The 23451-nt window shown below is 43.3% G+C and overlaps 2 protein-coding genes across 7 annotated transcripts in view; both read left to right on the forward strand.

Moving 5' to 3' along the window:
* ZNF45 (zinc finger protein 45) overlaps positions 1–6522 on the forward strand; it is a 20505-nt gene extending 13983 nt beyond the window's left edge. For 5 of the 6 annotated variants that reach the window (XM_081215384.1, XM_081215387.1, XM_081215388.1 and 2 more), the window contains 3 exons: positions 775–946; positions 1492–1587; positions 3935–6522. In XM_081215384.1, the coding sequence (XP_081071510.1) occupies positions 775–946; positions 1492–1587; positions 3935–5763 (2097 nt within the window). In that variant the 3' untranslated portion in view covers positions 5764–6522. The remainder of the gene's footprint in view (positions 1–774; positions 947–1491; positions 1588–3934) is intronic. The other variant, XM_081215389.1, reaches the window with a different exon arrangement.
* The window catches only part of LOC308605768 (uncharacterized protein), a gene marked incomplete at its 5' end in the record, with an annotated part of 22161 nt that continues 4571 nt past the window's right edge, over positions 5862–23451 (forward strand). The window contains 6 exons of the mRNA XM_081216045.1: positions 5862–5996; positions 9686–9887; positions 13534–13702; positions 13784–14004; positions 17839–17933; positions 21794–21920. Coding sequence (XP_081072171.1) covers positions 5862–5996; positions 9686–9887; positions 13534–13702; positions 13784–14004; positions 17839–17933; positions 21794–21920 — 949 coding nt within the window. The remainder of the gene's footprint in view (positions 5997–9685; positions 9888–13533; positions 13703–13783; positions 14005–17838; positions 17934–21793; positions 21921–23451) is intronic.

The following is a 23451-nucleotide window of genomic DNA, read 5'->3' on the forward strand; positions in this document are numbered from 1 at the left end:
AACTCAGCAGCCCCCTGCCCCACCCCCAACTAAGAGTCATCTGTCCTCAAATGTCAGGAGTGCCAAGGATGAGAAAGCATGCTGTACCTAAAGCTGTACAAGAACAATAGCAGAATGTGGGTGAAAATATTTATAATACCCTAAAAAAAAAAACCTTAAAATCTCTAATAGGAATTTTACAGAATCCCAAGATAAAACCCCGATTGGAGTATGAGCAAAGATCATTAACAGGCAAGGTTCTGAAGAAAAAAATGAAGATGGCTAGTAAATATGTGAAAATATGAGCTTATTAATTATCAAATAAGTACAGATAATCCAGATAAGTTGTTTTTTACTGATAAAATTGCCTAGGATTTAAAAATATGGTTATATTGAATGTGTATGGTTTAGAGAATCAGGGATACTTATATACTCTTGGAGGAGGATAAAATAGGGGAAAAGTTGAAAAGAAAATCTGCTGCTGTACATAATTATTTTGAAGCTGCCTATTCTTTGACATTGCAGTTTTCACTCTTTGGAACTTATCCTAAGAACATAATTGGATGGGAAGCAAAAATCTATGTAAAAAGTTGTTCTTCTCCACATTTATTGTGAAAAGAAGAAAATCTAAAACATAAATGCGTTATGGGGACTGTTTATGTTACGGTAAAATTGACTCTGGTCTCTCAGAACCTGGAACCACTTCGTACACATCGTCCCCACTTTCCTCAGTGCTGCCCTTTCACCAGGGGACCTGCATTGCAAGGTTCAGGTGGAGTGTGTTTGATGTCTTAGGAGGCGGTGACCTTCAAGGATGTGGCCGTGGTCTTCACAGAGGAGGAGCTGGGACTGCTGGACTCTGCCCAGAAGAAGCTGTACCAGGAAGTGATGCTGGAGAACTTCCAGAACCTGGTCTCAGTGGGTGAGGAAGGGCACTCTGGGACTGAACATCGCATCAGCCCCTGTGGTATTTATTTACATGTCCTTGAATGGGCGGGGCTTTGGAGCTCTTGAACTGGTTTCCGGTTTTCTAATCAGCATGAGACACAGAGATGGCGTTTTCTAGTCTTTCTCCCCGGGCCAAAGTGTGTTTGTAAATGAACTGTTAATTGACCGCATGACTGCTGTATGTTTTCTGGCTTTTCAAATTGTGGTCATCTCCAATTAGTAGGTCATGACACTCTTTAGGGAATCGAAATAAAATAGGGTAGAAGATACCAGAGCCCTTGGCAATAACTGCACATTACAGTAAAAACTGTGGCCCGTTGCCAAGAATAGTGTGAGAAATGGTGAAAAGGGTGCGATGAAAATAATGTTTTCCCATAATTTATGCTTATGCCTACCTATCCTGGGTTTTTGCATAAAATGTATTTCCTCCTATGGGTCATAATTAAAAGTTTGGAAAACACTGACTTTGATGTCCTGAAGACAGTGCAGTGGGAACCACAATTTTTCTTAATTTGGGCATCTAACATATTGATTTTAAATGTTTTTCCTTGCCTTTTTTTGCAGGGCATCAGTCGTTCACACCAGATATAATATCCCAGTTAAAGAGAGAAGAAAAGCTTTGGATGATAAAGATAGCAACCCAGAGCCGTCACTCCTCGGGTGAGAGCCGTGTGACCCTGAGTCTGTCCTGCTTCTTGTTGCCTCCGCAGCTGTGACTCTGGTCCAAGTCAGCACCTAGACTGTGGATTACTGCCTCAGTCTTTGTAACGCTCTCTCTCTTCTGCTTTGCTCATTCACAGTTAATTCTCCACTCAGAGTGACTCTTTTAAATTCAAATCTTGTCATTTCTCTGCTCAGAACCTCTTGTAGCTTCTTACTGATTCAGAATAAAATCCCATCATTGAAAGTGGCTTATGATATCCCATATGCCCACCAGTTTTATAGTCTGGTTTCAAAAACAACTTTTTCCCTTGGCTGTGGGGTGGAGGGGAGTGGTTTAAATATTGACTCCTACTTGAAAAAGGAAAAATTTTACACATACAGAAAGAGAGTATAAAAATTTCAGAAGCAGGCAATCCATAGGCCCCATGGCCATTTTTATACCCTATGCTTTCTTTTTTTTGGCCTTCTGAGTGAATTTTGCCATGATTTTTTTTTTTTTTTTTTTTTTTTTTTGCCACACCGTGTGGCTTGTGAGATCTTAGTTCCCCAATCAGGGATCGAGCCTGGGCCCTTGGCAGTGAGAGTGTGGTGTCCTAACCACTGGACCGCCAGGGAATTCCTTGATTTTGTGATTATGATTTTCTCATCAGCAACATCCACGTAGGTTAGCCCTGCATCTAGTGAAGCCTTTCAGCTTCCCAACAACATGGCTGTTTCCACTTTCTTTCCTGTTATGGGTAACTTACTTCAAAAAGCTCTTTTACTTTTGTTGGGCTTCCCTGGTGGCGCAGTGGTTGAGAGTCCGCCTGCTGATGCAGGGGACACGGGTTCATGCCCCAGTCTGGGAAGATCCCACATGCCGCGGAGCGGCTGGGCCCGTGAGCCATGGCCGCCGATCCTGCGTGTCCGGAGCCTGTGCTCCGCAATGGGGGAGGCCACAACAGTGAGAGGCCCGCATACCGCAAAAAAAAAAAAACAAACAAAAAAGCTCTTTTACTTTTGTAACATGGCTCTAACTCTCACAGAGATGTCAAACTGGGGTTTATTGATCCATTCAACATGTACTTATTGAACACTGACTGTATCAGACAGGGTTCTGGGAGTGGTGATAAACCAGTGAATAATACAAAATGCTTGTCCTCATGGGTATCGCATTCAAGTGGGAGATGACATAAAATGAAAAGATCAAGGACGTATGTAGTATGTCAGATAGGAATATGTGCTGTGTAAAAACAAAACAGGGTAAGGCAAATGGAGATTGCCAGGCATGTAGAATGGATAGGGAGACTTTACTATATGATACTGTGTGGTAAAAGAGGCCTCACAGATAAGGTGTTATTTGAAAAGACACCTGAAAAGAAGTTAATAGCAAGCTATATGGCTAATCGGTGGAATAAAGTTCCAAGGAGAACGTAACTCTTCCGGTCCAATGTTGATTTCGAGACTCTGTATTATGCCCTATTTATTTCCTCCTCGTGAGTTCTTGCTCTGTTGTAAAAGATAACCTTCTAATTTTTCACTCTTTTTTTTTTTTAACCCCTGGTGGTTATAGGAACTTTACTGTTATGAGGTTTTAGATAATGTATGTTATTACAGTAACATACTAATTCCAAAACTTGGCTTTGATTTTTTTCCAGCTAATCCTTTCAGTGTTGGGAAGACCTGGCTCTGTGGTCAGGGAAAGTAAAGTTTACAGCCCATTTGTAAGGATATTTCCCAGCAGGAGGCAAAGAACCACTCTCTGCTTATATTCTGAACTTTAGGGCCTTAGGTGATAAGGTATTTCTCCCAGACATTTATCTTTCCAACTTATTCATTGCCTCAAAGTCTCCTTCCATTGGAGTAAACTTCCATTAAAATAAAGCAGAGGTTTTTCAACATTGCTTGGGGACATCCTCTGGTAATCTGTGTAAGGGTCTTACTAGACATTTTGAGCATTTTCGTCAGATGTGCATGCAGTAGGCAGAATTATGTGGAAGCTGTTTATTAGCCATCTGCTACAGCAAAGAAGATAAGGCTTTGAGTAAGGTACATCTTTGTAAACATTCCCTAGGAGGTATTTTTCTTGCTCTGTAGCCATCAGATTTCTAATTTATATCTCACCTATGAAACTTACTATGATTCTAAATGGATTCCACTAATGTGTAGTGAATGACAGCCTGGTGGGCCACCTCTTGGTGTCTGGAGGCATGTAAATCAGAGAACATGATACATGATGTTAAAGAAAAACAGAAGCTTTTCGAGGTTCAGTAAAGCCTTAGGGTGTGGGCCTAAGTTTATAACCTTGACATCTCTGAGCAAAGCATTCACATGCCCCATCTCTAAATTCTCTTTATCCATTTAGGAGACAAGAATCTAAATGGCATGGAGAGTCTTCAAGAAGTTGGATTAAGGTATCTGCCACATGAAGAGCTTTTCTGCTCACAAATCTGGCAACAGGTTACAAAGGAATTAACCAGGTGTCAAGATTCCATGGGAAATATTCAAGGAACTGGCTCTCAGATGGAAAAACAAGGTGGCACAGTCAATAAAGATGAGGAGTTTGGTAAAGACTTCAATCAGACTTCACATCTTCAAGTTCACTGCAGAGACCACACTGGAGAAAAACCCTACGAAGGGGTGGAGTGTGAGAAAGGTTTCATATGGGACTCTCACCTTCAAATGAACCAGACAGCCCATGTAGGAGAGAAGCCCTACAAGTGTGAAAAATGTGAAAACGCTTTCCGTCGGCTTTCAAGTCTTCAAGCCCATCAGAGGGTCCACAGTAGAACAAGATTGAACAAATATGATATGTCGTGTAAGGGTTTCAGTCAGAGGTCGTATCTTCGTCATCATCAGAGGGTCCCCACTGGAGAGGATCCACACAGGTTTGAGGAGTGTGGGAGGAACGTCGGGAAAAGTTCACATTGTCAAGCTCCTCCCATAGCCCACACGTTGGAGAAACCCTATAAATGTGAGGAGTGTGGACTGGGCTTCAGTCAGCGCTCCTATCTTCACATCCATCAGAGAGCCCACACGGGAAAGAAACCTTATAAATGTGAAGAGTGTGGGAAGGGCTTCAGTTGGCGTTCGCGCCTACAGGCTCATCAGCGAATCCACACTGGGGAGAAACCCTACAAATGTGAGGCATGTGGCAAGGGCTTTAGTTACAGCTCACACCTGAACATCCACTGTAGAATCCACACAGGCGAGAAACCCTTTAAGTGTGAGGAGTGTGGGAAAGGCTTCAGTGTGGGTTCCCACCTCCAAGCCCATCAGATAAGCCACACGGGAGAGAAACCATACAAATGTGAGGAGTGTGGCAAGGGCTTCTGTCGGGCCTCAAATCTTCTGGACCATCAGAGAGGCCATAGTGGTGAGAAACCATATCAGTGCGATGCATGTGGAAAGGGCTTTAGTCGTAGCTCAGATTTTAACATTCATTTTAGAGTCCATACAGGAGAAAAACCTTATAAGTGCGAGGAGTGTGGGAAAGGTTTCAGTCAAGCCTCAAATCTTCTGGCCCATCAAAGAGGCCACACTGGAGAAAAACCATACAAATGTGGTACATGTGGGAAGGGCTTCAGCCGGAGTTCAGATCTTAATGTTCATTGTCGAATCCACACGGGAGAGAAACCCTATAAATGTGAGAAGTGCGGGAAGGCCTTCAGTCAGTTCTCAAGCCTTCAAGTGCATCAAAGAGTCCATACCGGAGAGAAACCATACCAGTGTGCAGAGTGTGGGAAAGGCTTCAGCGTGGGCTCACAGCTTCAGGCCCATCAGAGGTGTCACACTGGAGAGAAACCCTACCAGTGTGAGGAGTGTGGGAAGGGCTTCTGTCGGGCCTCAAATTTTCTGGCTCACCGTGGAGTCCACACAGGAGAGAAACCATACCGATGCGATGTGTGCAGTAAGCGCTTCAGACAGAGATCATACCTTCAAGCCCACCAGAGGGTCCACACTGGAGAGAAACCATATAAGTGTGAGGAATGTGGTAAGGTCTTCAGTTGGAGCTCATACCTTCAAGCCCATCAGAGAGTCCACACTGGGGAAAAACCATACAAATGTGAGGAGTGTGGGAAAGGCTTCAGTTGGAGCTCAAGTCTTATAATTCATCAGCGAGTCCATGCTGGGGATGAGGGTGACAAGGACTGTCCCTCATCAGAGAATACGTACAGCAAAGAAGCTCTATAAAATTACATGGTTTAATACCTCAAACGGGTGCTGAAGTAGTCCTGCTGTAGAAGACAAAACATCTGTTTGATAAAAGAGTATTTCTGCCAGAGCTCGACATGTCTGTGTGGTTGGGTGACCACACGGCAGAGAAGCCTCATAAGAGTGGAGACATAAGAACTTCATTCAGAACCTTGACATTTAGCAGATATGACAGAGAAGAGAGGCTTAAGAAGGATGAGTCTGAGCTGAAGGTAACCAAAAGTACTAAGCTGGAAATGCCCAAATCTCTTCCACCAGAATAGAAGCTCTCGGAGGGCTGGGACTTTGTTGACAGCCAAGTCCACTCTGCCTCTTCAGCGCCTAACACACTGCAGGTGTCCAGTAATGTTAAATGAGTAAAAGGGAGAACAGTCACTTCTGAAATTTTCTTTCAGTTCCTCTCTAAAACTTTCTATAAAATTGTAGAAGGAGGAATTCTCCAAGGCTTGGAGGATTAAATAAGACACTTGGGCTCATTTCCCCAACCCTGCAGGTCCTGTGAACTAGTGCTTATCAAGCTCAAGGTTCTAACCCATTAGTGGGTCCAGAAGTCAGTTTACCAGGTTGTGGCCAGCACTTTTCTATGCTAACAGTTCTTTATGGAGATGTGATTTGCATGCAGCCACATGCATAAATAAGTTTACAGCTTCATGAATTTTGACAAATGTATCTACTTGTGTAATCATCACCAAGATCAATATATACCATATTTCTATTAAACCAAAATGTTTCCTTGTGGACTATTCTTGTCATTCCCACCTCCAGGGGCAACAAGTACTATGATTTCTATACCGTGTATTAATTAGGCCTGTGTTCTTGAGCTTCCTGTGTGTTCGGTATGTACTCTTTATGTCTGGATTCTTTTCATCAAATATATGATCATCCTAGGTTCACAGAAGGCAATTGACAGAACTCAGTATACATGATAAAAATTCTTCAGTGGGATAAAAGGCATCTATGAAGATCCTATATGCTCATGTTCTTCTTTTATTATTAAGGAATAATTTATATACAGTAAAATCGACTGGTGGATCATTCTGTGTTTTGACAAATGCTTACTATCAATTTACATCACCACAATCAAGACATTTAACAGTTCCACCAGCCCCGCCTTTCTACTCTTTTTTTTAATATAATTTTATTTATTTATTGCTGTATTGGGTCTTCATTGCGGTGCGCAGGCTTCTCATTGCAGTGGTGTCTCTTGTTGCGGAGCATAGGCTCTAGTCATGTGGGCTTCAGTAGCTGTGGTGTGCAGGCTCACTAGTTGTGGTTCGTGGGCTCTAAGAGTTCGCGTGCCACAACTAAGGAGCTGGCGAGCCACAACTAAGGAGCACTCAAGCAGCAACTTAGGAGCCCACATGCCACAACTATGAAGCCAGCGAGCTGCCACTAAGGAGCCTGCGAGCCGCAACTAAGACCTGACACAACCAAATATTTTTTAAAAACTCTGTTGGGGAAGGATAGAAGGTTTGGCAGAGAGCTTTCTTGTAGCCTATAGAATAGCCTTTTTGGGGGTCATGGGTCCTCACTTCTCAATGGGTCTCATTCTATTGCCTGCCTTAGAACTGAGTGCCAATCTGGCACACACTGTGCCAGAATCTTTTCAGTTCTCTTTATTTTAGATTAGGCGAGTGGAGAGGTGTCATTAATTGGGAAAGGGAGTTCTGTCTGGGTATTTTAGAGAGACTAGAAAGAGGAGGGGATGGGTCCCTTAATTGCATTTTGACAGGGTGTCTTGGGACCTACAGGTTGAAAGTTCAGGGTAAATAAGCAGTGTGCAAAAGAGCCATTTGGAAGCCATTATCCATTTTGTAATTTTAATAGGGCATCCTTCAGTAGATCATTGTTTATCTGTAGATGATAGGACAAATGAAAGTTGCAAGTGCTGCTTTCTTGTAAGGTCTGTGCCTGTACTGAATGAGCACTAAAGTGTGTATCCTGATCAGAGTCCATGATATCTGAGGGCCCAGAGGAAACCAAGTTTTAATGAGGGCTATAGTGGTGAGGTTAGCACCCTGGAAAGGATAAGCGAAGAGTAGACCTGTATACGTATCTGTCATTGTGAGGGCAAAATCATTTGTGTCAGCACATTGGCACAATGGCCCAATAAAATCAATCTGATGGTGAGAGAGGGGTCATTCACCCTTTGGTATAGACCTTCATGGGCTGTGTCACCAGTAATCACGTTGGGAGGGTAGGGTTTGGGTTAGGGCCAGTGACATGGAGATGCCATGAATTTTGGCCCCAGATATAAGCATCTGGGGCCCAAGATGAGGGTAATACTTGAGTTTATTTGAGAAATGGGAGCAAATTGGACAGATACGACATTTAAATGAGCCACCTCTGGGAGTCATGGTAGGAGCTGAGATGGGAAATTTTCATTGTAATACAATGAGGTCTGAGAGGTAATATATTGCCAATGTGGAAGGCCCTGTCATAGGGGATAAGCCTGAATGTGAAATCTATTTTGAGCCCATCAACTGAAACAGTCTAGGAGTCTGTAAAAATATGAAAAAAATGACAATTTTTTGATGGTGTCCTCCAGTGTCAAAGTGACTACAATTAGCTCTGTGAATTTTGTCATCCTTTATTCGGGATGTCCCCAGTCATGGGATGGAAAGTGGTAACTCTCCATTGGGCTCCAACACGAATGATGTGGTGCTGCTGTCTGAAATAAACGGACTCCCTTTCCACTGGGACTTGGTTTATCCCAAGAGGCCCCACGGATGGCCAGTGGGGCCAGGAGGGGGCAATCTCTCCTGGATTTGTGGACTTGGGCAAAGGACAGAGGGTGGGAAAAGCCACATTCGCCTGTAGTTTGGATATGCCTGAGGGTTCAAGCTGTATCCTGTAGGTACCATTTCCTTTTAATAAGGAGGCTTCACTGCCTGTTCCAAGCCTGTGGGGTGTTGTTTCCATAACCTATGGTAAAATAGGCAGTTGCACTTAAGGGTCATGGGCTCAGGGCCTATGATGGCTTTTTTCTGAAGTAGGGCCCAATCAGCACTAAGATTTGTCTTTTAAGAGAAATCTACCTCAGCCGCTGAGGGTAGTTTGTATCTGAAACACATAGGGAGTTGTTGGCTATCAAGTGTGGTCCAAAGACTCCAAGGGGCACAAGACAGTTGCTAGGACTTCCACCATCCCACCAAGGGGTCACCAGGCACATGTGGCATCACTTGTTGGATGGTCTTTTTACATGGGCCTGCTGTTGGGGTGGCCCCCATTCAAATTGAAATGATTTTTGCCATGATTTTTGTCAATAGATTTTAAAAAGACTATTGTAAATGAATTGTTGCAACCAAATGTTGCAGGCCATGGCCTGATAGTGCGCTGCCAGAATGGAGCTCACGGATTTTGGGTGGCTCGGACTCATGTAGGAGACACAATAAAGAATCAATCAAATTACTCTACCTCTCTTGGGCCCATGAAGGTTGTAATACAGTTTTCCTGTTTTATTTTGTTTTTGCCACGCCACATGGCTTGCGGGATCTCTGTTCCTCGACCAGGGACTGAACCCCAGCCACAGCAGTGAAAGGCCAGAATTCTAACCACTAGCCCACCATGGAACTCCTTGTAATACAGTTTTAAATTAAAATATTTTATCAACAGTTCTGCTATGTAGATCTCCAAATGCGCAGCTTCTTGAGCCTTCATCTTGTGCATTCTTCAGAGGATCTGAAGTTCACCAATGGGGTTTGAACTGAACTTTCCAATGATATATTATCTAGGTTTGCTGTTCTAACAGAGACAAAACGAACAGCAGCTTAAACAACATACAATAGTTTTCGCTCACGGATTCAGGTTAAGGTAACACTAGCCCCAGTAGGAAACCACCTTACTGCCCAGGAACTCGGCAATATGAACTTTGTCCCCAAGGGATTTGTGTGAACTGTAGTCCAACAGCTCCGAAGTGGCTCAAGTACTTCCGGCGGAAGAGGGTGGGAACTCGGGCAGTGTTCTCCTCTGGCTTTCTGGGAAGTGTAGTCCCGTAGAGACTCGGACGCTTCCGCGCAGGCGCCGCTGGGACAGGGGAATTGTGGGAAGTGCATCCCCAGCGCAGCCTGGGGGCGGGGTTTCAGGTCCTGCCCTTCTGGGCGGTTAGGTAGTCTCCCTCTCTTCCCTCGCGCTGGTGAGTTGCTTCCGCGTATTGCGACCCGTGGGAATTTCCCCGGGAACCTGTCCAACCCAGCCATCAATTTGGGGGAAAGAGCTTCTTCAGAGAGCAATGGTTTGAGGGCTGGGGCGTGGGCGGTGGTTCCTCTGGGCGGAGTCCTCTGCGTTTGGTGCGGTGGATAGGATCGTTCCTGGCCTGGTTGGAGGGGCTCCAGGGCTCTCGCCTTGAGGACCCATGCCCTAGGACGTGCACCTAATACCCTGCTCTGTCATTTCCCGCAGTAGAACATTGGGTGAATTACTTAAATTTCTGTCTCTGATGGTTTCTTGTAAAATTGGGATGACATTACTACTCTTAAAAAACAAAATTCAGGGAATACTCCGAAGGTCCAGTGGTTAGGACTCCGAGCTTTCACTGCCGAGGGCCGGGGTTCAATCCCTGGTGGGCGAGGTAAAATCCCACAAGCCACATGGCGGGGCCAAAAACAAAACAAAAAAGGCAAAAATCAAAATTCAACTGTGTAAATTTGAAGATCTAATTGGCTTTATGCAATAGTTGGTGAATTGGGCAGCATCCCATCTAGTAAATAGAAGGGTTGTACAAAATGGAAAGTTTTTTTTTTTTTTTTTAGGCAGAAGAGTAGGGCAAAGGAATTATTAGTAAAAGAAAAGAAAGGATTGTTTTTAGGTCAAGGTCTCTTTTTGTGGGGAAGGGAATGGCAAGGGCTTTATCATGAAGATTGCCTCTTCTCTGGGGGTTGGAAATGGGCTTTGTAATAGATTACCTCGTTAGTGCTGGCCATAAAATACCAGCCTGGTTGATTAACATTATATTTTTATGTAAGGTGGAAACTGCAGTTAAGTCTTGGTTTGCTGTCATGGGGCGGGGTGTAGCAAATGACTCCATTTGGGGCCTTTTTTTTTTTTTTAGCCGCCTCCGGGCATGCGGGATCTTAGTTTCCCCCCACGAGACAACAAACCCTTGCCCCTTGCAGTGGAAGCACGGAGTCTTAACCACTGGACCACCAGGGAAGTACCGGGCCTGTTTTTTCTTTTTTAACACTACCTTCCTAATACGGTGGTTTGAGAATTAAACGGGATGGTATGAATAAAAGTCTTGATGGAGAAAATGTTCACATATCGAGGTATGGGGCAGTCATTTTAGCTTATACATGGTTCGGCCTGAACTTTGTGTGAGCCAAAGCAGCCTGACTCATGGCCTGTCAAACACACACAGCACATCTGCTTTAACCATTGAGGTAAAGACTATCCATCTCAAAGATAAGGATAAATAACTCCCTTCCTGTGGCATCTTCCTGCATCTCTCCTCTACCTGAGTATCTTTCCCAGAACAACATAAAACCGTGTTCATTGCAGCTTCCTATATAATGGCAAATCTAGTACTCATCAGGGACTGTGCCAAAATGCTTACTTAATTCATCCAGGAACACAGCAGTGGTTTGATAAACCGGGTTTATTCGTTGCAGTGAGAGATTACACCCACCATGGGGAACCATGAGGTGCCATGAGGGTAAGAGGGTGTCAGAAAAAAATCTTTTACAGGATTTGGGCTTCATTTAAGTGTTTTGGGAGAGGGCCTAAGGATGCAGGGTTCACTCCAGATTGGATGCTGCCAGAAAGCAGGAGCAATTTTAAGATTTAGTATCTCAATAAATGTTATATTTTGGGAGAGCAGACTAGAACAAAGATAAAGCTCCAAGTGGTAAGCAAATAGCATCACTCTTTTAGCCAAGAGGAGGAGGTTTGGCATTGTGTGGGTGGCACAGTGACCTTGTTTTTGTCTGTCTAAAAATTACGAAGGGGGCTTCTTTTGTCTCACTTTACCGTGGTCTCAGAGGAACCTCATTTGAGGATGGTAGTCTGTGATTTATGTCCCAAAGGAGAATACTATTGGCCTGTGAGTGCCATGCCAGCTTCCAGAGGTCAGGAGTATTTTCTTTTTAGTTCTCATTACATTCAACGCACCATTATACAGCCATCTTTTGGAAGGAGTTAGATTTTCAGTGGCTGACATTAAAAAATGACTAGCTTATATTGAGTGTAGAAAAATAGATACAGAACACAAGATTTCATTTAAAAAAACAAAAGATGGGGCTTCCCTGGTGGCGCAGTGGTTGAGAATCTGCCTGCTAATGCAGGGGACGCGGGTTCGAGCCCTGGTCTGGGAGGATCCCACATGCCGTGGTGCGGCTGGGCCCGTGAGCCACAACTGCTGAGCCTGCGCGTCTGGAGCCTGTGCTCCGCAGCAAGAGAGGCCGCGATGGTGAGAGGCCTGCGCACCGCGATGAAGAGTGGCCCCCGCTTGCCACAGCTAGGGAAAGCCCTCGCACAGAAACGAAGACCCAACACAGCAAAAATAAATAAATAAATAAATAAAAAGCCAAAAAACAAAAAACAAAAAAAAAAAAAGGAAAAACTTAAAAAAAAAAAAGATGTATGTTGATAGGCATATGTATTGACATGTTTACAGAAAGAAAAAAAATCTGGTTATCTTCAAGGGGGAGGAGTCTAGGTGCATCCCCCTCTCCCCCATTTTGCTTTATACTATTTTTAATTGGCTTCCAAAACATATGTGTTTTTTTAAATTTATTTTATTTATCTTTGGCTGCGTTGGGTCTTTGTTGCTGTGCGCAGGCTTTCTCTAGTTGCATCGAGTGGGGGCTACTCTTCATTTTGGTGCACAGGCTCCTCATTGCGGTGGCTTGTTTTGTTGTGGAGCACGGGCTCTAGGCGCACCGGCTTCAGTAGTTGTGGCGCACGGGCTTAGTTGCTCCGTAGCATGTGGGATCTTCCGGGACCAGGGCTCGGACCTGTGTCCCCTGCACTGGCAGGCGGATTCTTAACCACTGCGCCACCAGGGGAGTCCCAACATATGTGTTTTTAAATTGCTCACTATAATAAAGATATTTTAACCAGAAAATATAAAGGAAAAAACTCAGTATAAAACATCCTCCGTCATCAATAGAATCCTCCTCAGTGCTCTGGCATTTTGGCTTTGGGAGTCAGAATGACTCCAATGCCAAGCTCTTCAGCCTTCATTATGCTTGCTTTGAGATAGCAGACAGTTTCTTAACGTCTCTGAAATTTGGTGTTTTCACCTCCAAAGTAGGGATCATAACTTCAATGAAAAGTTTAAATGAGTGAAGAGCACTTTTCCATGAGGACAAGCTTCCACTTTGGCCCTCTCAAGTTGTTTTTCCTGCCAAACCAGTGGTACCACAGGGTCTGCTACCTTCTTCGATCCTCCTGGTCCCTCCCAAATCATTCTACCTCGCCTATTCTTTGACCTCTCAGTTTTAGCCTCATATTGTCAGATTATATTCAAATTAAACCACTTTCAATCACCTAGTGTTCCCTAAACAGTCATCCCCCCTTAACTTCTTTCTTTTTTATTAAAAAAAAATTCTGGCTGCGCCCTGCGGCATGCGGGATCTTAGTTCCCAACCAGGGATCAAACCCTTGTCAAGGCCCTGGAGTGGGAACGTCCAGTCCTAGCCACTGGACGGCCAAGGAAGTCCCCCACCCTGTTAATTTCTTGAAGATTTCATCTCCTCACTTGTTCCCTTTCCAACAATATTCCTGCCATAATTGGAGGCATTTCGACTTCAGAAAGTCGTGTCTATGGAACATTTTCGCTGGAGGACTCGGGGAAACGTAATGCAGACTCTCAGTGTAGGGAGCCGCCTTACCACCCCGGAAGTCGGGACTCAGCGGGATTCTTTTCTCTCTGGCATTTTGGGAACCGTAGTCAAGGAGCTTCCCGTAGTCTTCCTGGAAAGTGAGCCTCCGGACTGTTTTCCTCGGCATTCTGGGAGATGTAGTCCAGGCACTCTGTGTAGTCGCTTGCACTTCCGCTCAGGAAGGCGGATCTGACGAATTCTGGGAAGTGTAGTCCAGAAGCTCGGTGGACTCGTAGGCACTTCCGTTCCCGGAGTGGGCGGGTTCCCGGTGTGTTTTCTGTGGGCCCGTGCGTCTGTTCCGCGTCTAGCTGGCCCTTGCGAGCTTCCTGGGTCTCCGCTTGGGATGCGCAACCAACTGGCAATCGATTTAGGGGAAAAGAATCCTCGGCGGAGAACGCAGGTGCGGAGGGGCGAGGGCGGCCGTGTGCGTGCCCCTCGGCGGAGCCTCTGTGCGTTTGGGGCGTTCTTGAAACCCCAAGAGGGGACTGGCGCCGCTCGCGTATCCCCTGGATTGGGAGTTTACACGGCTCTCACCTCTCCCCGTCCGCCTCCCTACACCTTCCACGCGCGCTTCCACTTCCTCGCGTGGGGAGTTAATCTCCCTGTGCCTCCCGTTGCTTTTCTTTAAAATATTAGGACCTTCCTAGTAGAATTGTTTTGGGAATTGAAAAAGGTGGTACAAATAGAAGTCTTAGTTCATGGCACGTAGTGAATGGTGATCTCTCCTTGGTGTTAATTTCTCGAGGAGCGGTCAGGTCCCCCCCCCCGGGTTAGGGTCAGAAATCCAGCTTCAATGACCCTTTCCCTTCTCTCTATCTCTGCGTGACGCTGGATAATCCCGGACCCCTTCTGACTTTTTTGGAGGCGAAGGTTCCGGATTGCTCGGGATTGCGTCTAGATTGCTCGGAGGGAGGGGAAGCTTTAACTTTTATGGGGACGGGGACTCAATCGTGGTACTTCATAGCATTCTTTCTTTCTCCAGCGTGATTTCTCAAAAAGGACCACACGGAGGTAGAGGGAGTGACTCCTGAGCTACTGATAGCAAAGCTCCACGTGAGTGGGACTTGACAGTTTTGTTTTACAATGATCTTCACATCAGTCAGAGAAAGTGTAGGATGTGTAATTGGACATGAGTATTGCTAGTAATTAATCCTTAACTGTTAACTTAACTGATGAGGGCTTTACACAAATAAATACATTATGTCACACCATGGCTCCGTGAAGAAATATTGCTCTTTTCCGGTTCTGAAAAATGAGATTGAAACCCAGGGAGCTGAAAGTTATTTGCCCATAGTCACCCACCAAGTAAGAGGCTGAGCTGGGGCTGGAATTCAGGCAGTCTGAGTCCAGAGCTTGAGTTCATAATCTTTTGGATGTAATTCTCCTCAAGCTTTAGGAACTAGGTGGAATCAAGCAGTTTAGTCAGGACTTGACTGTGAGGGACCTTAAAATCAAATAAAATGGGCTTGGACTTTTCTGTGAGTTTTTAAAAATATCGTCAACTATTTTGTTTCATTTGTTGCAAATATTTCTTACTCTCATAGAACTGTATCATTGTGGAACATTCAGAAATTAAAGAAGTTTGAGAGAAAAGAATTGTTTAGTTACTTATTAATCCAGGGTGTAAAGATAGCAGCAGTTAAGCTTCTAATGCATTTCTGTTTAGTGATTCTTTTTGTGTATTTGTTTATAAACACTTTACAGATTTTATTTTATCCTACCTTTCTCAGTGATTTTTCCATATGTGTTTTAACTATAGAGATTTCCAAACACTGACAAGAAAGAATAAACTAATGAACTTCCATGTAATTTAATGATCAGTCTTACTATTTTCATTATTATTGTTATTCCTGTGACTGTTTCCTGATTTTTAAGGAAGTTTTATTTTTATATAATTTTAAACCTATAGCAAAGTTGCAGAAGTAGTGTAAAGAACTGTCCTATACTTGTTACCTAAATTCACCAATTGTTTACAGTTTCCCTATCTACTTTGTTCCTCCATCAGGAATGTACCTATATTCAGTGACAGCTCATCTTAGCTTTCTGCATGAAGGGAGCCCACATACCATGAGTAATCAGGAGGTGTCTTGGTAAGAGGGATTTAGGAAAGGCTGACTATAGGATTTTAGCATCAGAAACTTGGTAATAATTAGACTATTATACTAGATATATTTTTTTAATTTATTAATTTATTTATTTATTTTTGGCTGTGTTGGGTCTTTGTTGCTGCACGTGGGCTTTCTTTAGTTGCGTCAAGTGGGAGCTACTCTTTGTTGCGGTGTGCAGGCTTCTCACTGCGGTGGCTTCTCTTGTTTCAGAGCATGGGCTCCAGGCACGCGGGTTCAGTAGTTGCGACATGCGGGTTCAGTAGTTGTAGCTCACAGGCTCTAGAGTGCAGGCTCAGTAGTTGTGGCACACGGGCTAAGTTGCTCTGCGGCATGTGGGATCTTCCCAGACCAGGGCTCAAACCCGTGTCCCCTGAATTGGCAGACGGATTCTTAAACCACTGCGCCACCAGGGAAGCCCCTATACTAGAGATTATACTAGAGAATAGTGTTTATATATTAGATGTCTATTAAGTTATTTCTAATCATAGTTAATAGGTAACAGTAGATAATGCCAGATAGCATATTAGGTAACATACTGTTATATAATCCACGTCCTGTATTTTGTTCTGTTTTTCATTGGAAGTCTTCATAACTGGTTTTCCCCTCAGTTCAAAGTCCAGTTTTATACCCAGCTCACAGATACAGAGAACAGATTGGTGGTTGCCAGAGACAGGGTGTTTGGGGGGGTGGGTGAAATGGATGAAAGTGGTTAAAAGGTTCAAACTTGCAAGTACAGAGTAAATAAATCATGGATATATAATGTACATCATTATGACTCTAGTTAATAATACTGTATTGCTCATTTGAAAGTTTCTAGAAGAGTAGATCCTAAATTTTCTCATCACACACAAAACATAAATTTGTAATTATGTATGGTGATGTATGTTGACTAGATTTATTGTGGTAATCATTTCACAACATATACAAAACTAGAATGATTATGTCGTACACCTGAAATTAATATTATAAGCCAATTATACCTCAATTTAAAAAGCAATAATAAAGCTCATGCACTTGATCATTAAAAAAAATTCCAATTTTATGCCTTGCCTTAAGGTGTATATTTGTTTATAAACATTTTACAAAATTTTTCTCATACTTTTCATAATGTTCTTCTTTGACATGGAATGATTCCACAGCCTTTGTCTTTTTTGTTCTTGATGCTTTTAGGGAGTATAGAGGCAAGTTATTTTGGAGGACCATTTGAGGTTCATCTGATATATTCCATGTTTAGCTGCAGATTACGCATTGTTGGCAGGGATTCCACAGAAGTGGTGAAGTGTCCTCGTCACTGCAACATAGCAGGAGCCAAAGGATATCAGTTTGTCCCTATATTGGTAAACTCAACTTTGTTTACTAGGCTAAGGTAATGTCTGTCAGATTTCTCCATTGTAAAGTTACTCTTATTTTTCGGAATTAATAAAGTTTTCTTGTGGGGAGATACATTTATTAGTGGGAGTTCTACTATAAAGAGAAGCTTCTTCTCTCCCACTTATTTATTCATTTAAATATAAATATTAGTATGGACTCAGGATCCATAAATTAGTATTCTAAATGACATGTAGATTAATAAACATTTATTTTTACCAGCTTGAGGTATATTGTACATATCATAGAATTCACCCACTTGAGATGTACAAATCAATGATTTTTAGTAACTTTGCTGAGTGGTGCAACCATTGCCATAATAATTTGGAACATTTTCATCTCCCCAGTTGGATTCCTTAGTTAACCCCCATTCTCTCACCAGATACCCAGGCTACCACTAACCTACTTTCTGTCTCCATAGATTTGCCTATTCTGGACATTTCATATAAATGGAATCATACAACATGTAGACTTTTGTGTCAGTCTTTTTTTGCTTTCCCACACATTTGCAAGGGTTCATCCACGTTGTAGTATAATCAGGACTTCATTCCTTTTCATTGGTGCATAATATTCCATTGTATGGATATGCCACAATTTGTCTGTTCTTTCACGCATAGGCCAACATTTTGGTTGTTTCCAGATTTAGGTTATTATGAATAATGCTGCTGTGAACATTCACATGCTCATTCACAAGAAGCATCTGCATGGGTGAGCGGCGACCCAGGTCACTCTTTCATGTCTTTTTTCTGCCTTCCCAGACACTCTGCCAGGTGCAGTTCTGACCTCCCAGGATCTGTGTAAGTCAGGACTGTGCCCATCCCCAGACACAGGAGGAAACATGACCATGTTCAAGGTGAGTAGGGCCCGCCTTTCTCACTTTTAAAGTTCCATCTCATTACTCAGACTGTTGCATGTTTGTCTTGGGATGACTCAAGCAGAACAAGAGACGTGGGAGGGCCTGTTCTCCTCCCAGCTCTTAAGTTGTCCCTTTTGAGTTTTTTTTTTTTTTTTTGCGGTACGCGGGCCTCTCACTGTTGTGGCCTCTCCCGTTGCGGAGCACAGGCTCCGGACGCGCAGGCTCAGTGGCCATAGCTCACAGGCCCAGCTGCTCCACGGCATGTGGGATCTTCCTGGACCGGGGCATGAACCCGTGTCCCCTGCATCGACAGGCGGACTCTCAACCACTGCGCCACCAGGGAAGCCCCCTTTTGAGTTTTCATTGCATTTGTTTTTATTGTTTAATTTGTGTTATTATTATTTATTTTATAGAGTAGAAAAATGACTAGAAATGAACAACTCTCTCACTTCACTGCTTCCCTCCTGACAAACAAGCTGTTTTTATTTTCTCTTACTCTTTTTCTCATGTGCATTCATAAGTCTTTTGTATTTATGGTCTACATTTAATTTTAAATTGTAACTTCTTTCCTTTAATATTAGATAACATTCATTTTTTTAATGGATACAACATATTTGTCATTGAATTGATGTACGTTTTTATTTTATTTTTTTGTACCCTTTTATTTATAACTGCTTCCCACTTGTAGCCATTTAGATGGTTTAGGAATTTGACTGTTCTAAGCAACCCTGCAGTGACAGTTTTCCTACATTAAACCTTCCCCCCTGCAAATCAGTTCTGAAAACAGTCTCATTTTTTTCTCCTTATTGTACCGTGAGCTCAGTATAGAAAGAGTACATTTGATATGTGTCATGTTGGCTGTTTTCTAGGTAGAATATCTAAATACAAGCATGGCGCAGCCCTAACTTGCTTTGCACAAACATATTTGGAGGTTTTCATACAGGAAGAGCTGGATTCTGACTTCCCCAGGCCTGAGTCATGGCTTGTGTATATTTTATTTATTGGTCCTTTTTTGTTCTTTTATGTATTAACCAGTTTGACTAAAGTAGTATGTAACCTTAGCTTAAAATGTCCAGTGATACTAGATTCGCCAGTAACTTGAGTTCTGTTTCTGCATTTACTCTTTACAGCAGCTGCATGAGGAGATTTTTTCTCATTTTCTTCTTAAACACTTGAAATATGAGACACCTGCTCACATTGACACAGGAAACCAAGGGTCTGGAATGCTAAGTAGTTTGCTTAAGTGAAAGATAAACAGGAAGAAAGAAAGAGTTCATTTGAGACCTGTGTCTTGTAGTGTTGTTGTCTGGAGAGCCTTTTGAGTGATGATTTCCACAGTCAGTAGGTGGCGCTGCTCCTCCCTGACCCCTTTCTTGGGTTGCATCTCTTCCCCTTTTGCATCTCTCCTCTACCTGAGTACCGCCGCAGGTACTCTGAGATGCTCAGCGCTCCAGGCTCACAAAGACAGCAGTTAGCACAGTCGTTGTATAAAATCTTTAAATTTCTCTGTGGCAAAAGATACCTTACATGGTATTACCAGAAAAAATAGCAACCTGGGGCAAAAGTATTTACCAAACGGATTCCAAAAAAAGACAAAATCCAGAATAAAGAATCTTATACATAGGACAAAGGAAAAAATCTAGCGGAATATGAATGAGGACATGGACAGGTATGTTAAAGAGGACAGATACAGATGGTTAATAAACGTCTGGAAAGGTATTAGTATTAATTTATAATCAGATAAGTGGGAATACTAAAGCAAATTGTTCTTCCAAATCAGATTACAAAAACCATGGGAAAATTTATAACCTGCTCTTGGCCAATATATGGAGATTCAGGGTACTTGTACTCTCTTCAAAGATTAGAGAAGTAGGAAAAAAATTGGGAAGAAAATCTGCCATTATATAATTTTATAATTTATATTTTTAATATATAATTAAAAATATAATTTTAAATATGCCTATTTTGACATTTTAATTATCATTTGCAATTATTTATTTATTTATTTATTTTTGGCCACGTTGGGTCTTCATTGCTGCGTGCGAGCTTTCTCTAGTTGTGGTGAGTGGGGGCTACTCTTTGTTGTCGTGCGCAGGCTTCTCATTGCAGTGGCTTCTCTTGCTGCAGAGCACGGGCTCTAGGCACATGGGCTTCAGTAGTTGTGGCACACAGGCTCAGTAGTTGTGGCTGATGGGCTCTAGAGAGCAGGCTCAGTAGTTGTGGCGCACAGGCTTAGTTGCTTCGTGGCATGTGGGATCTTCCCGGACCAGGGATCGAACCTGTGTCCCCTGCATTGGCAGGTAGATTCTTAACCACTGTACCACCAGGGAAGTCCTGCAATTATTTTTTAATAATGAGGGAAATAATAACATCTACAAAAATGGTGTACTTTGCAGGATGGGTTATAAAGAGAAAAATATGTAAAATTAAATATGCTTTATTTAGAACAGGTAAATGTAGATCATCAGTTCTCTGGCATAATACGCAGCCACGAAATGGGATGAAATAGGTGTTGATAATGATAATATGAAAGAATAATAAGAGTACTAGCAAATGTTTATCAGGCACTTACTCTGTGCCACATACTCTTCCAAATGCCATAGATATTCCCTTGTTTAATCCTTGAAAGAACTCTGTCATGTAAGGACCATCATACAGAGAGGAAACTCAGGCACATAGGCAAGCTTGTCCAAAGTCACGCAGCTAGTAAGGGTAAGGGCCACGCAGACCTTTGGGAATCATGCCAAGGCATGCTGGATCCAGAGCGTGACACTGAATGCTGCAATTAAGAGACGTAGTGTGTGCAAGATGGGAACCCATGTCTCTAGGAAGATCCTGGAACCGAGACTCTTCAGACTGTGGAACTCAGAGAATAGAAATGTTGCTACCAGAGCCCTTTACCAAGTAAGAAGTCCTTCAATAGGAAAATCTGGCTTCTAGCAGCATGAGCAGCTTATATGCACTCTAATTCAAGTCTAGCCAGTCAGCTTCCAAGTTTGAAATTCCCCTGACCCCTTAAATTTTGCCCCAGACCCTGGATCGAGGAAACAGACTTGAGAGCCTTGCCTCCTGTCTCCTTGTTGGTTGATCTCGCCATAAAGCTTTTTCTCAAAAAAAACCCACAAAAGTGTACCTTGAGGTTACATAGGGTGAACTACATCGATGTCCCACACAGGTTACTAAAAGCTTGTTAGCTTGGCAGACAATAAAGAAAAGTGGTAGCGTTTCTATCACAACAGGGTTCTTGTGTGTGAGAGGAAGAAGGTCATTGCTGTCAAATATGTTTGGACTAAATTGCGAAATTCTTCTGGGGACAATTGGCAATATTCAACAAAAAGTAAAATGCATGTAGTCCAGGATATATATTTAGGGTTTTGGGAGGCTTACTTGTAAGTAGACCCAGTGAGGGCACAAAATACAAGGACAGTTGTCACTGCCACACTTTCCGTGAGGCTGAGGAAAATCAGTGTGTGACATTGGCAGGATGAAAGGAGAAGGTCTGGGAAGTATACAGATTTGACTGAAGTCCCTCAGAATCTGGACTCACTTCACTCCCATCCTCTCCACCTTCTCAGCACTGTCCCTTTTCCTTCTTTCTTTTTTGTTTTTTAAATATTTATTTATTTATTTGGTTGCATTGGGTCTTAGTTGTGGCAGGCGGGCTCCTTAGTTGTGGCATGCGAACTCTTAGTTATGGCATGCATGTGGGATCTAGTTCCCAGACCAGGGATCGAACCTGGGCCCCCTGCATTGGGATCACGGAGTCTTAACCACTGTGCTACCAGGGAAGCCCCAGCTGTCCCTTTTCAAGTGACCATTGGTTGTAAGATTGAGGCTACATGTGTTTGGTGTCGTAGGAGGCGGTGACTTTCAAGGATGTGGCTGTGACCTTCACGGAGGAAGAGCTGGGGCTGCTGGACTCCACCCAGAGGAAGCTGTACCAGGAAGTGATGCTGGAGAACTTCCGGAACCTGGTCTCAGTAGGTGAGGACAGGCACCCTCTCTAACCTAATGTCAGCTCCCTGGTTTGGCTTTGTGTCCTCAGGTGTTGAAGGCTTTGGGGGTCTTGAAACGGTCACCTGCATTTGGGGACCTCACTTTTGTACCAACAGTTTTTTAACAAAATCAAATAAGGTAGAAAAATACCAGGATTTGTTGGGAAGAATGGAATACATTGCAGCAAAAACTCTTGCCAATTGCGTGAGTGATGTAAGAACTGATGGGAGGAGATTTAATGAAGATAGACGTCGGCAATAGATTGGTTTCTGTAATACTTATTACGCATATGTGTCTGAGTCTTGAAATACTGGTATTTCTTCAAATAGGTCATGTTTTTTTTTTTGTTGTTTTGTTTAAATACACTGGTTTTGATTCATTGATCAACATTTAATTCAGGAATCTAAATTTCCAGTAAATTGTACCTTTAGTGTGTTCCTTTTAAGTATGTGACTCTGCATGTTCACAGGGTGTCCCTCCTTCAAACATGATATATTCCACTTAGAAAAGGAAAAAAGGCTTTGGGTGATGAAGACAGCAACCCAAAGAGAAAGGACATCAGCTAAGAACCAGGCAGATAAGAGTCCTTGGAGATGCTCTTCTATGTGTTTTTACTTTTCTCCAATCCTTTGCTGTCATCTGGTCCAAACTGCCAGACCCCTTCTTTCACACGCCTTTGTACTGGTTGCCCTGCTCCTACCCTTCCCCTCCTATAGTCTGTTCTCCCCGTCACAGCCAAAAGTGATGCTTAGGAAAGATTGCCATTCCTCTATTCCAGACCTTTTATGGCTTATTTTTCTTAAAGTTAAAACCTCTTCAAGTGGCTTCTGGAGTCCTCCAGGGTCCGCTCATGGGCCCCTGCTGCCTCTCCAATTCCTCTCCTCTGCTCTCCTCTCTCGCTCCATCCCTCCTACCCCTGCCAGCCTCCCCAGTGTTCTCAGACCTGCCGGGGACGCTGTATTGCCCGTGGCTGCCCTAATAAATCACCACAGACTTCATGGCTTAACACAACACATGTTGATCATCTTACACTTCTAGAGGTCAGAGCTGTAACGTGGTTCTCATGGGGCTGAAATCAAAGTGTCGGCACCATTGCGTTTCTCCCTGGGGTCTCTAGGGGAGAACCTGCCTTTCCAGCTGCTAGTGGTCACCCAAATCTCTTAGCCTGTGGCCACCTTCCTCCATCTTCACAGCCAGCGACATCGCTTCTCTCTGCCCCTTGCTGTGTATTCGCACGCCCCTCTCCCGCTCTTCTTCTGCATCCCACTTCCTCTTTGAAGGGCCCTTTTGACTGCATTGAGACCCCACGCCCACCCCATAGTAGAGGATCATCCCTCCTTCCCCCTAACCCTTGGCAGCCACTGACCTTTTTACTGTCTCCATACTTTTGCCTTTTCCAGAACATCAAATAGTTGGAACCATACAGTATGTAGGCTTTTCAGATTGGCTTCTTTCTTTCTTCTTATTTAATAATATGCATTTACATTTCCTCCATATCTTTTCCTGGCTTGATAGCACA

Source organism: Mesoplodon bidens, assembly GCF_964165515.1.
Source record: "Mesoplodon bidens genome assembly, chromosome: 18".
Taxonomy (NCBI): Eukaryota; Metazoa; Chordata; class Mammalia; order Artiodactyla; family Ziphiidae; genus Mesoplodon; species Mesoplodon bidens.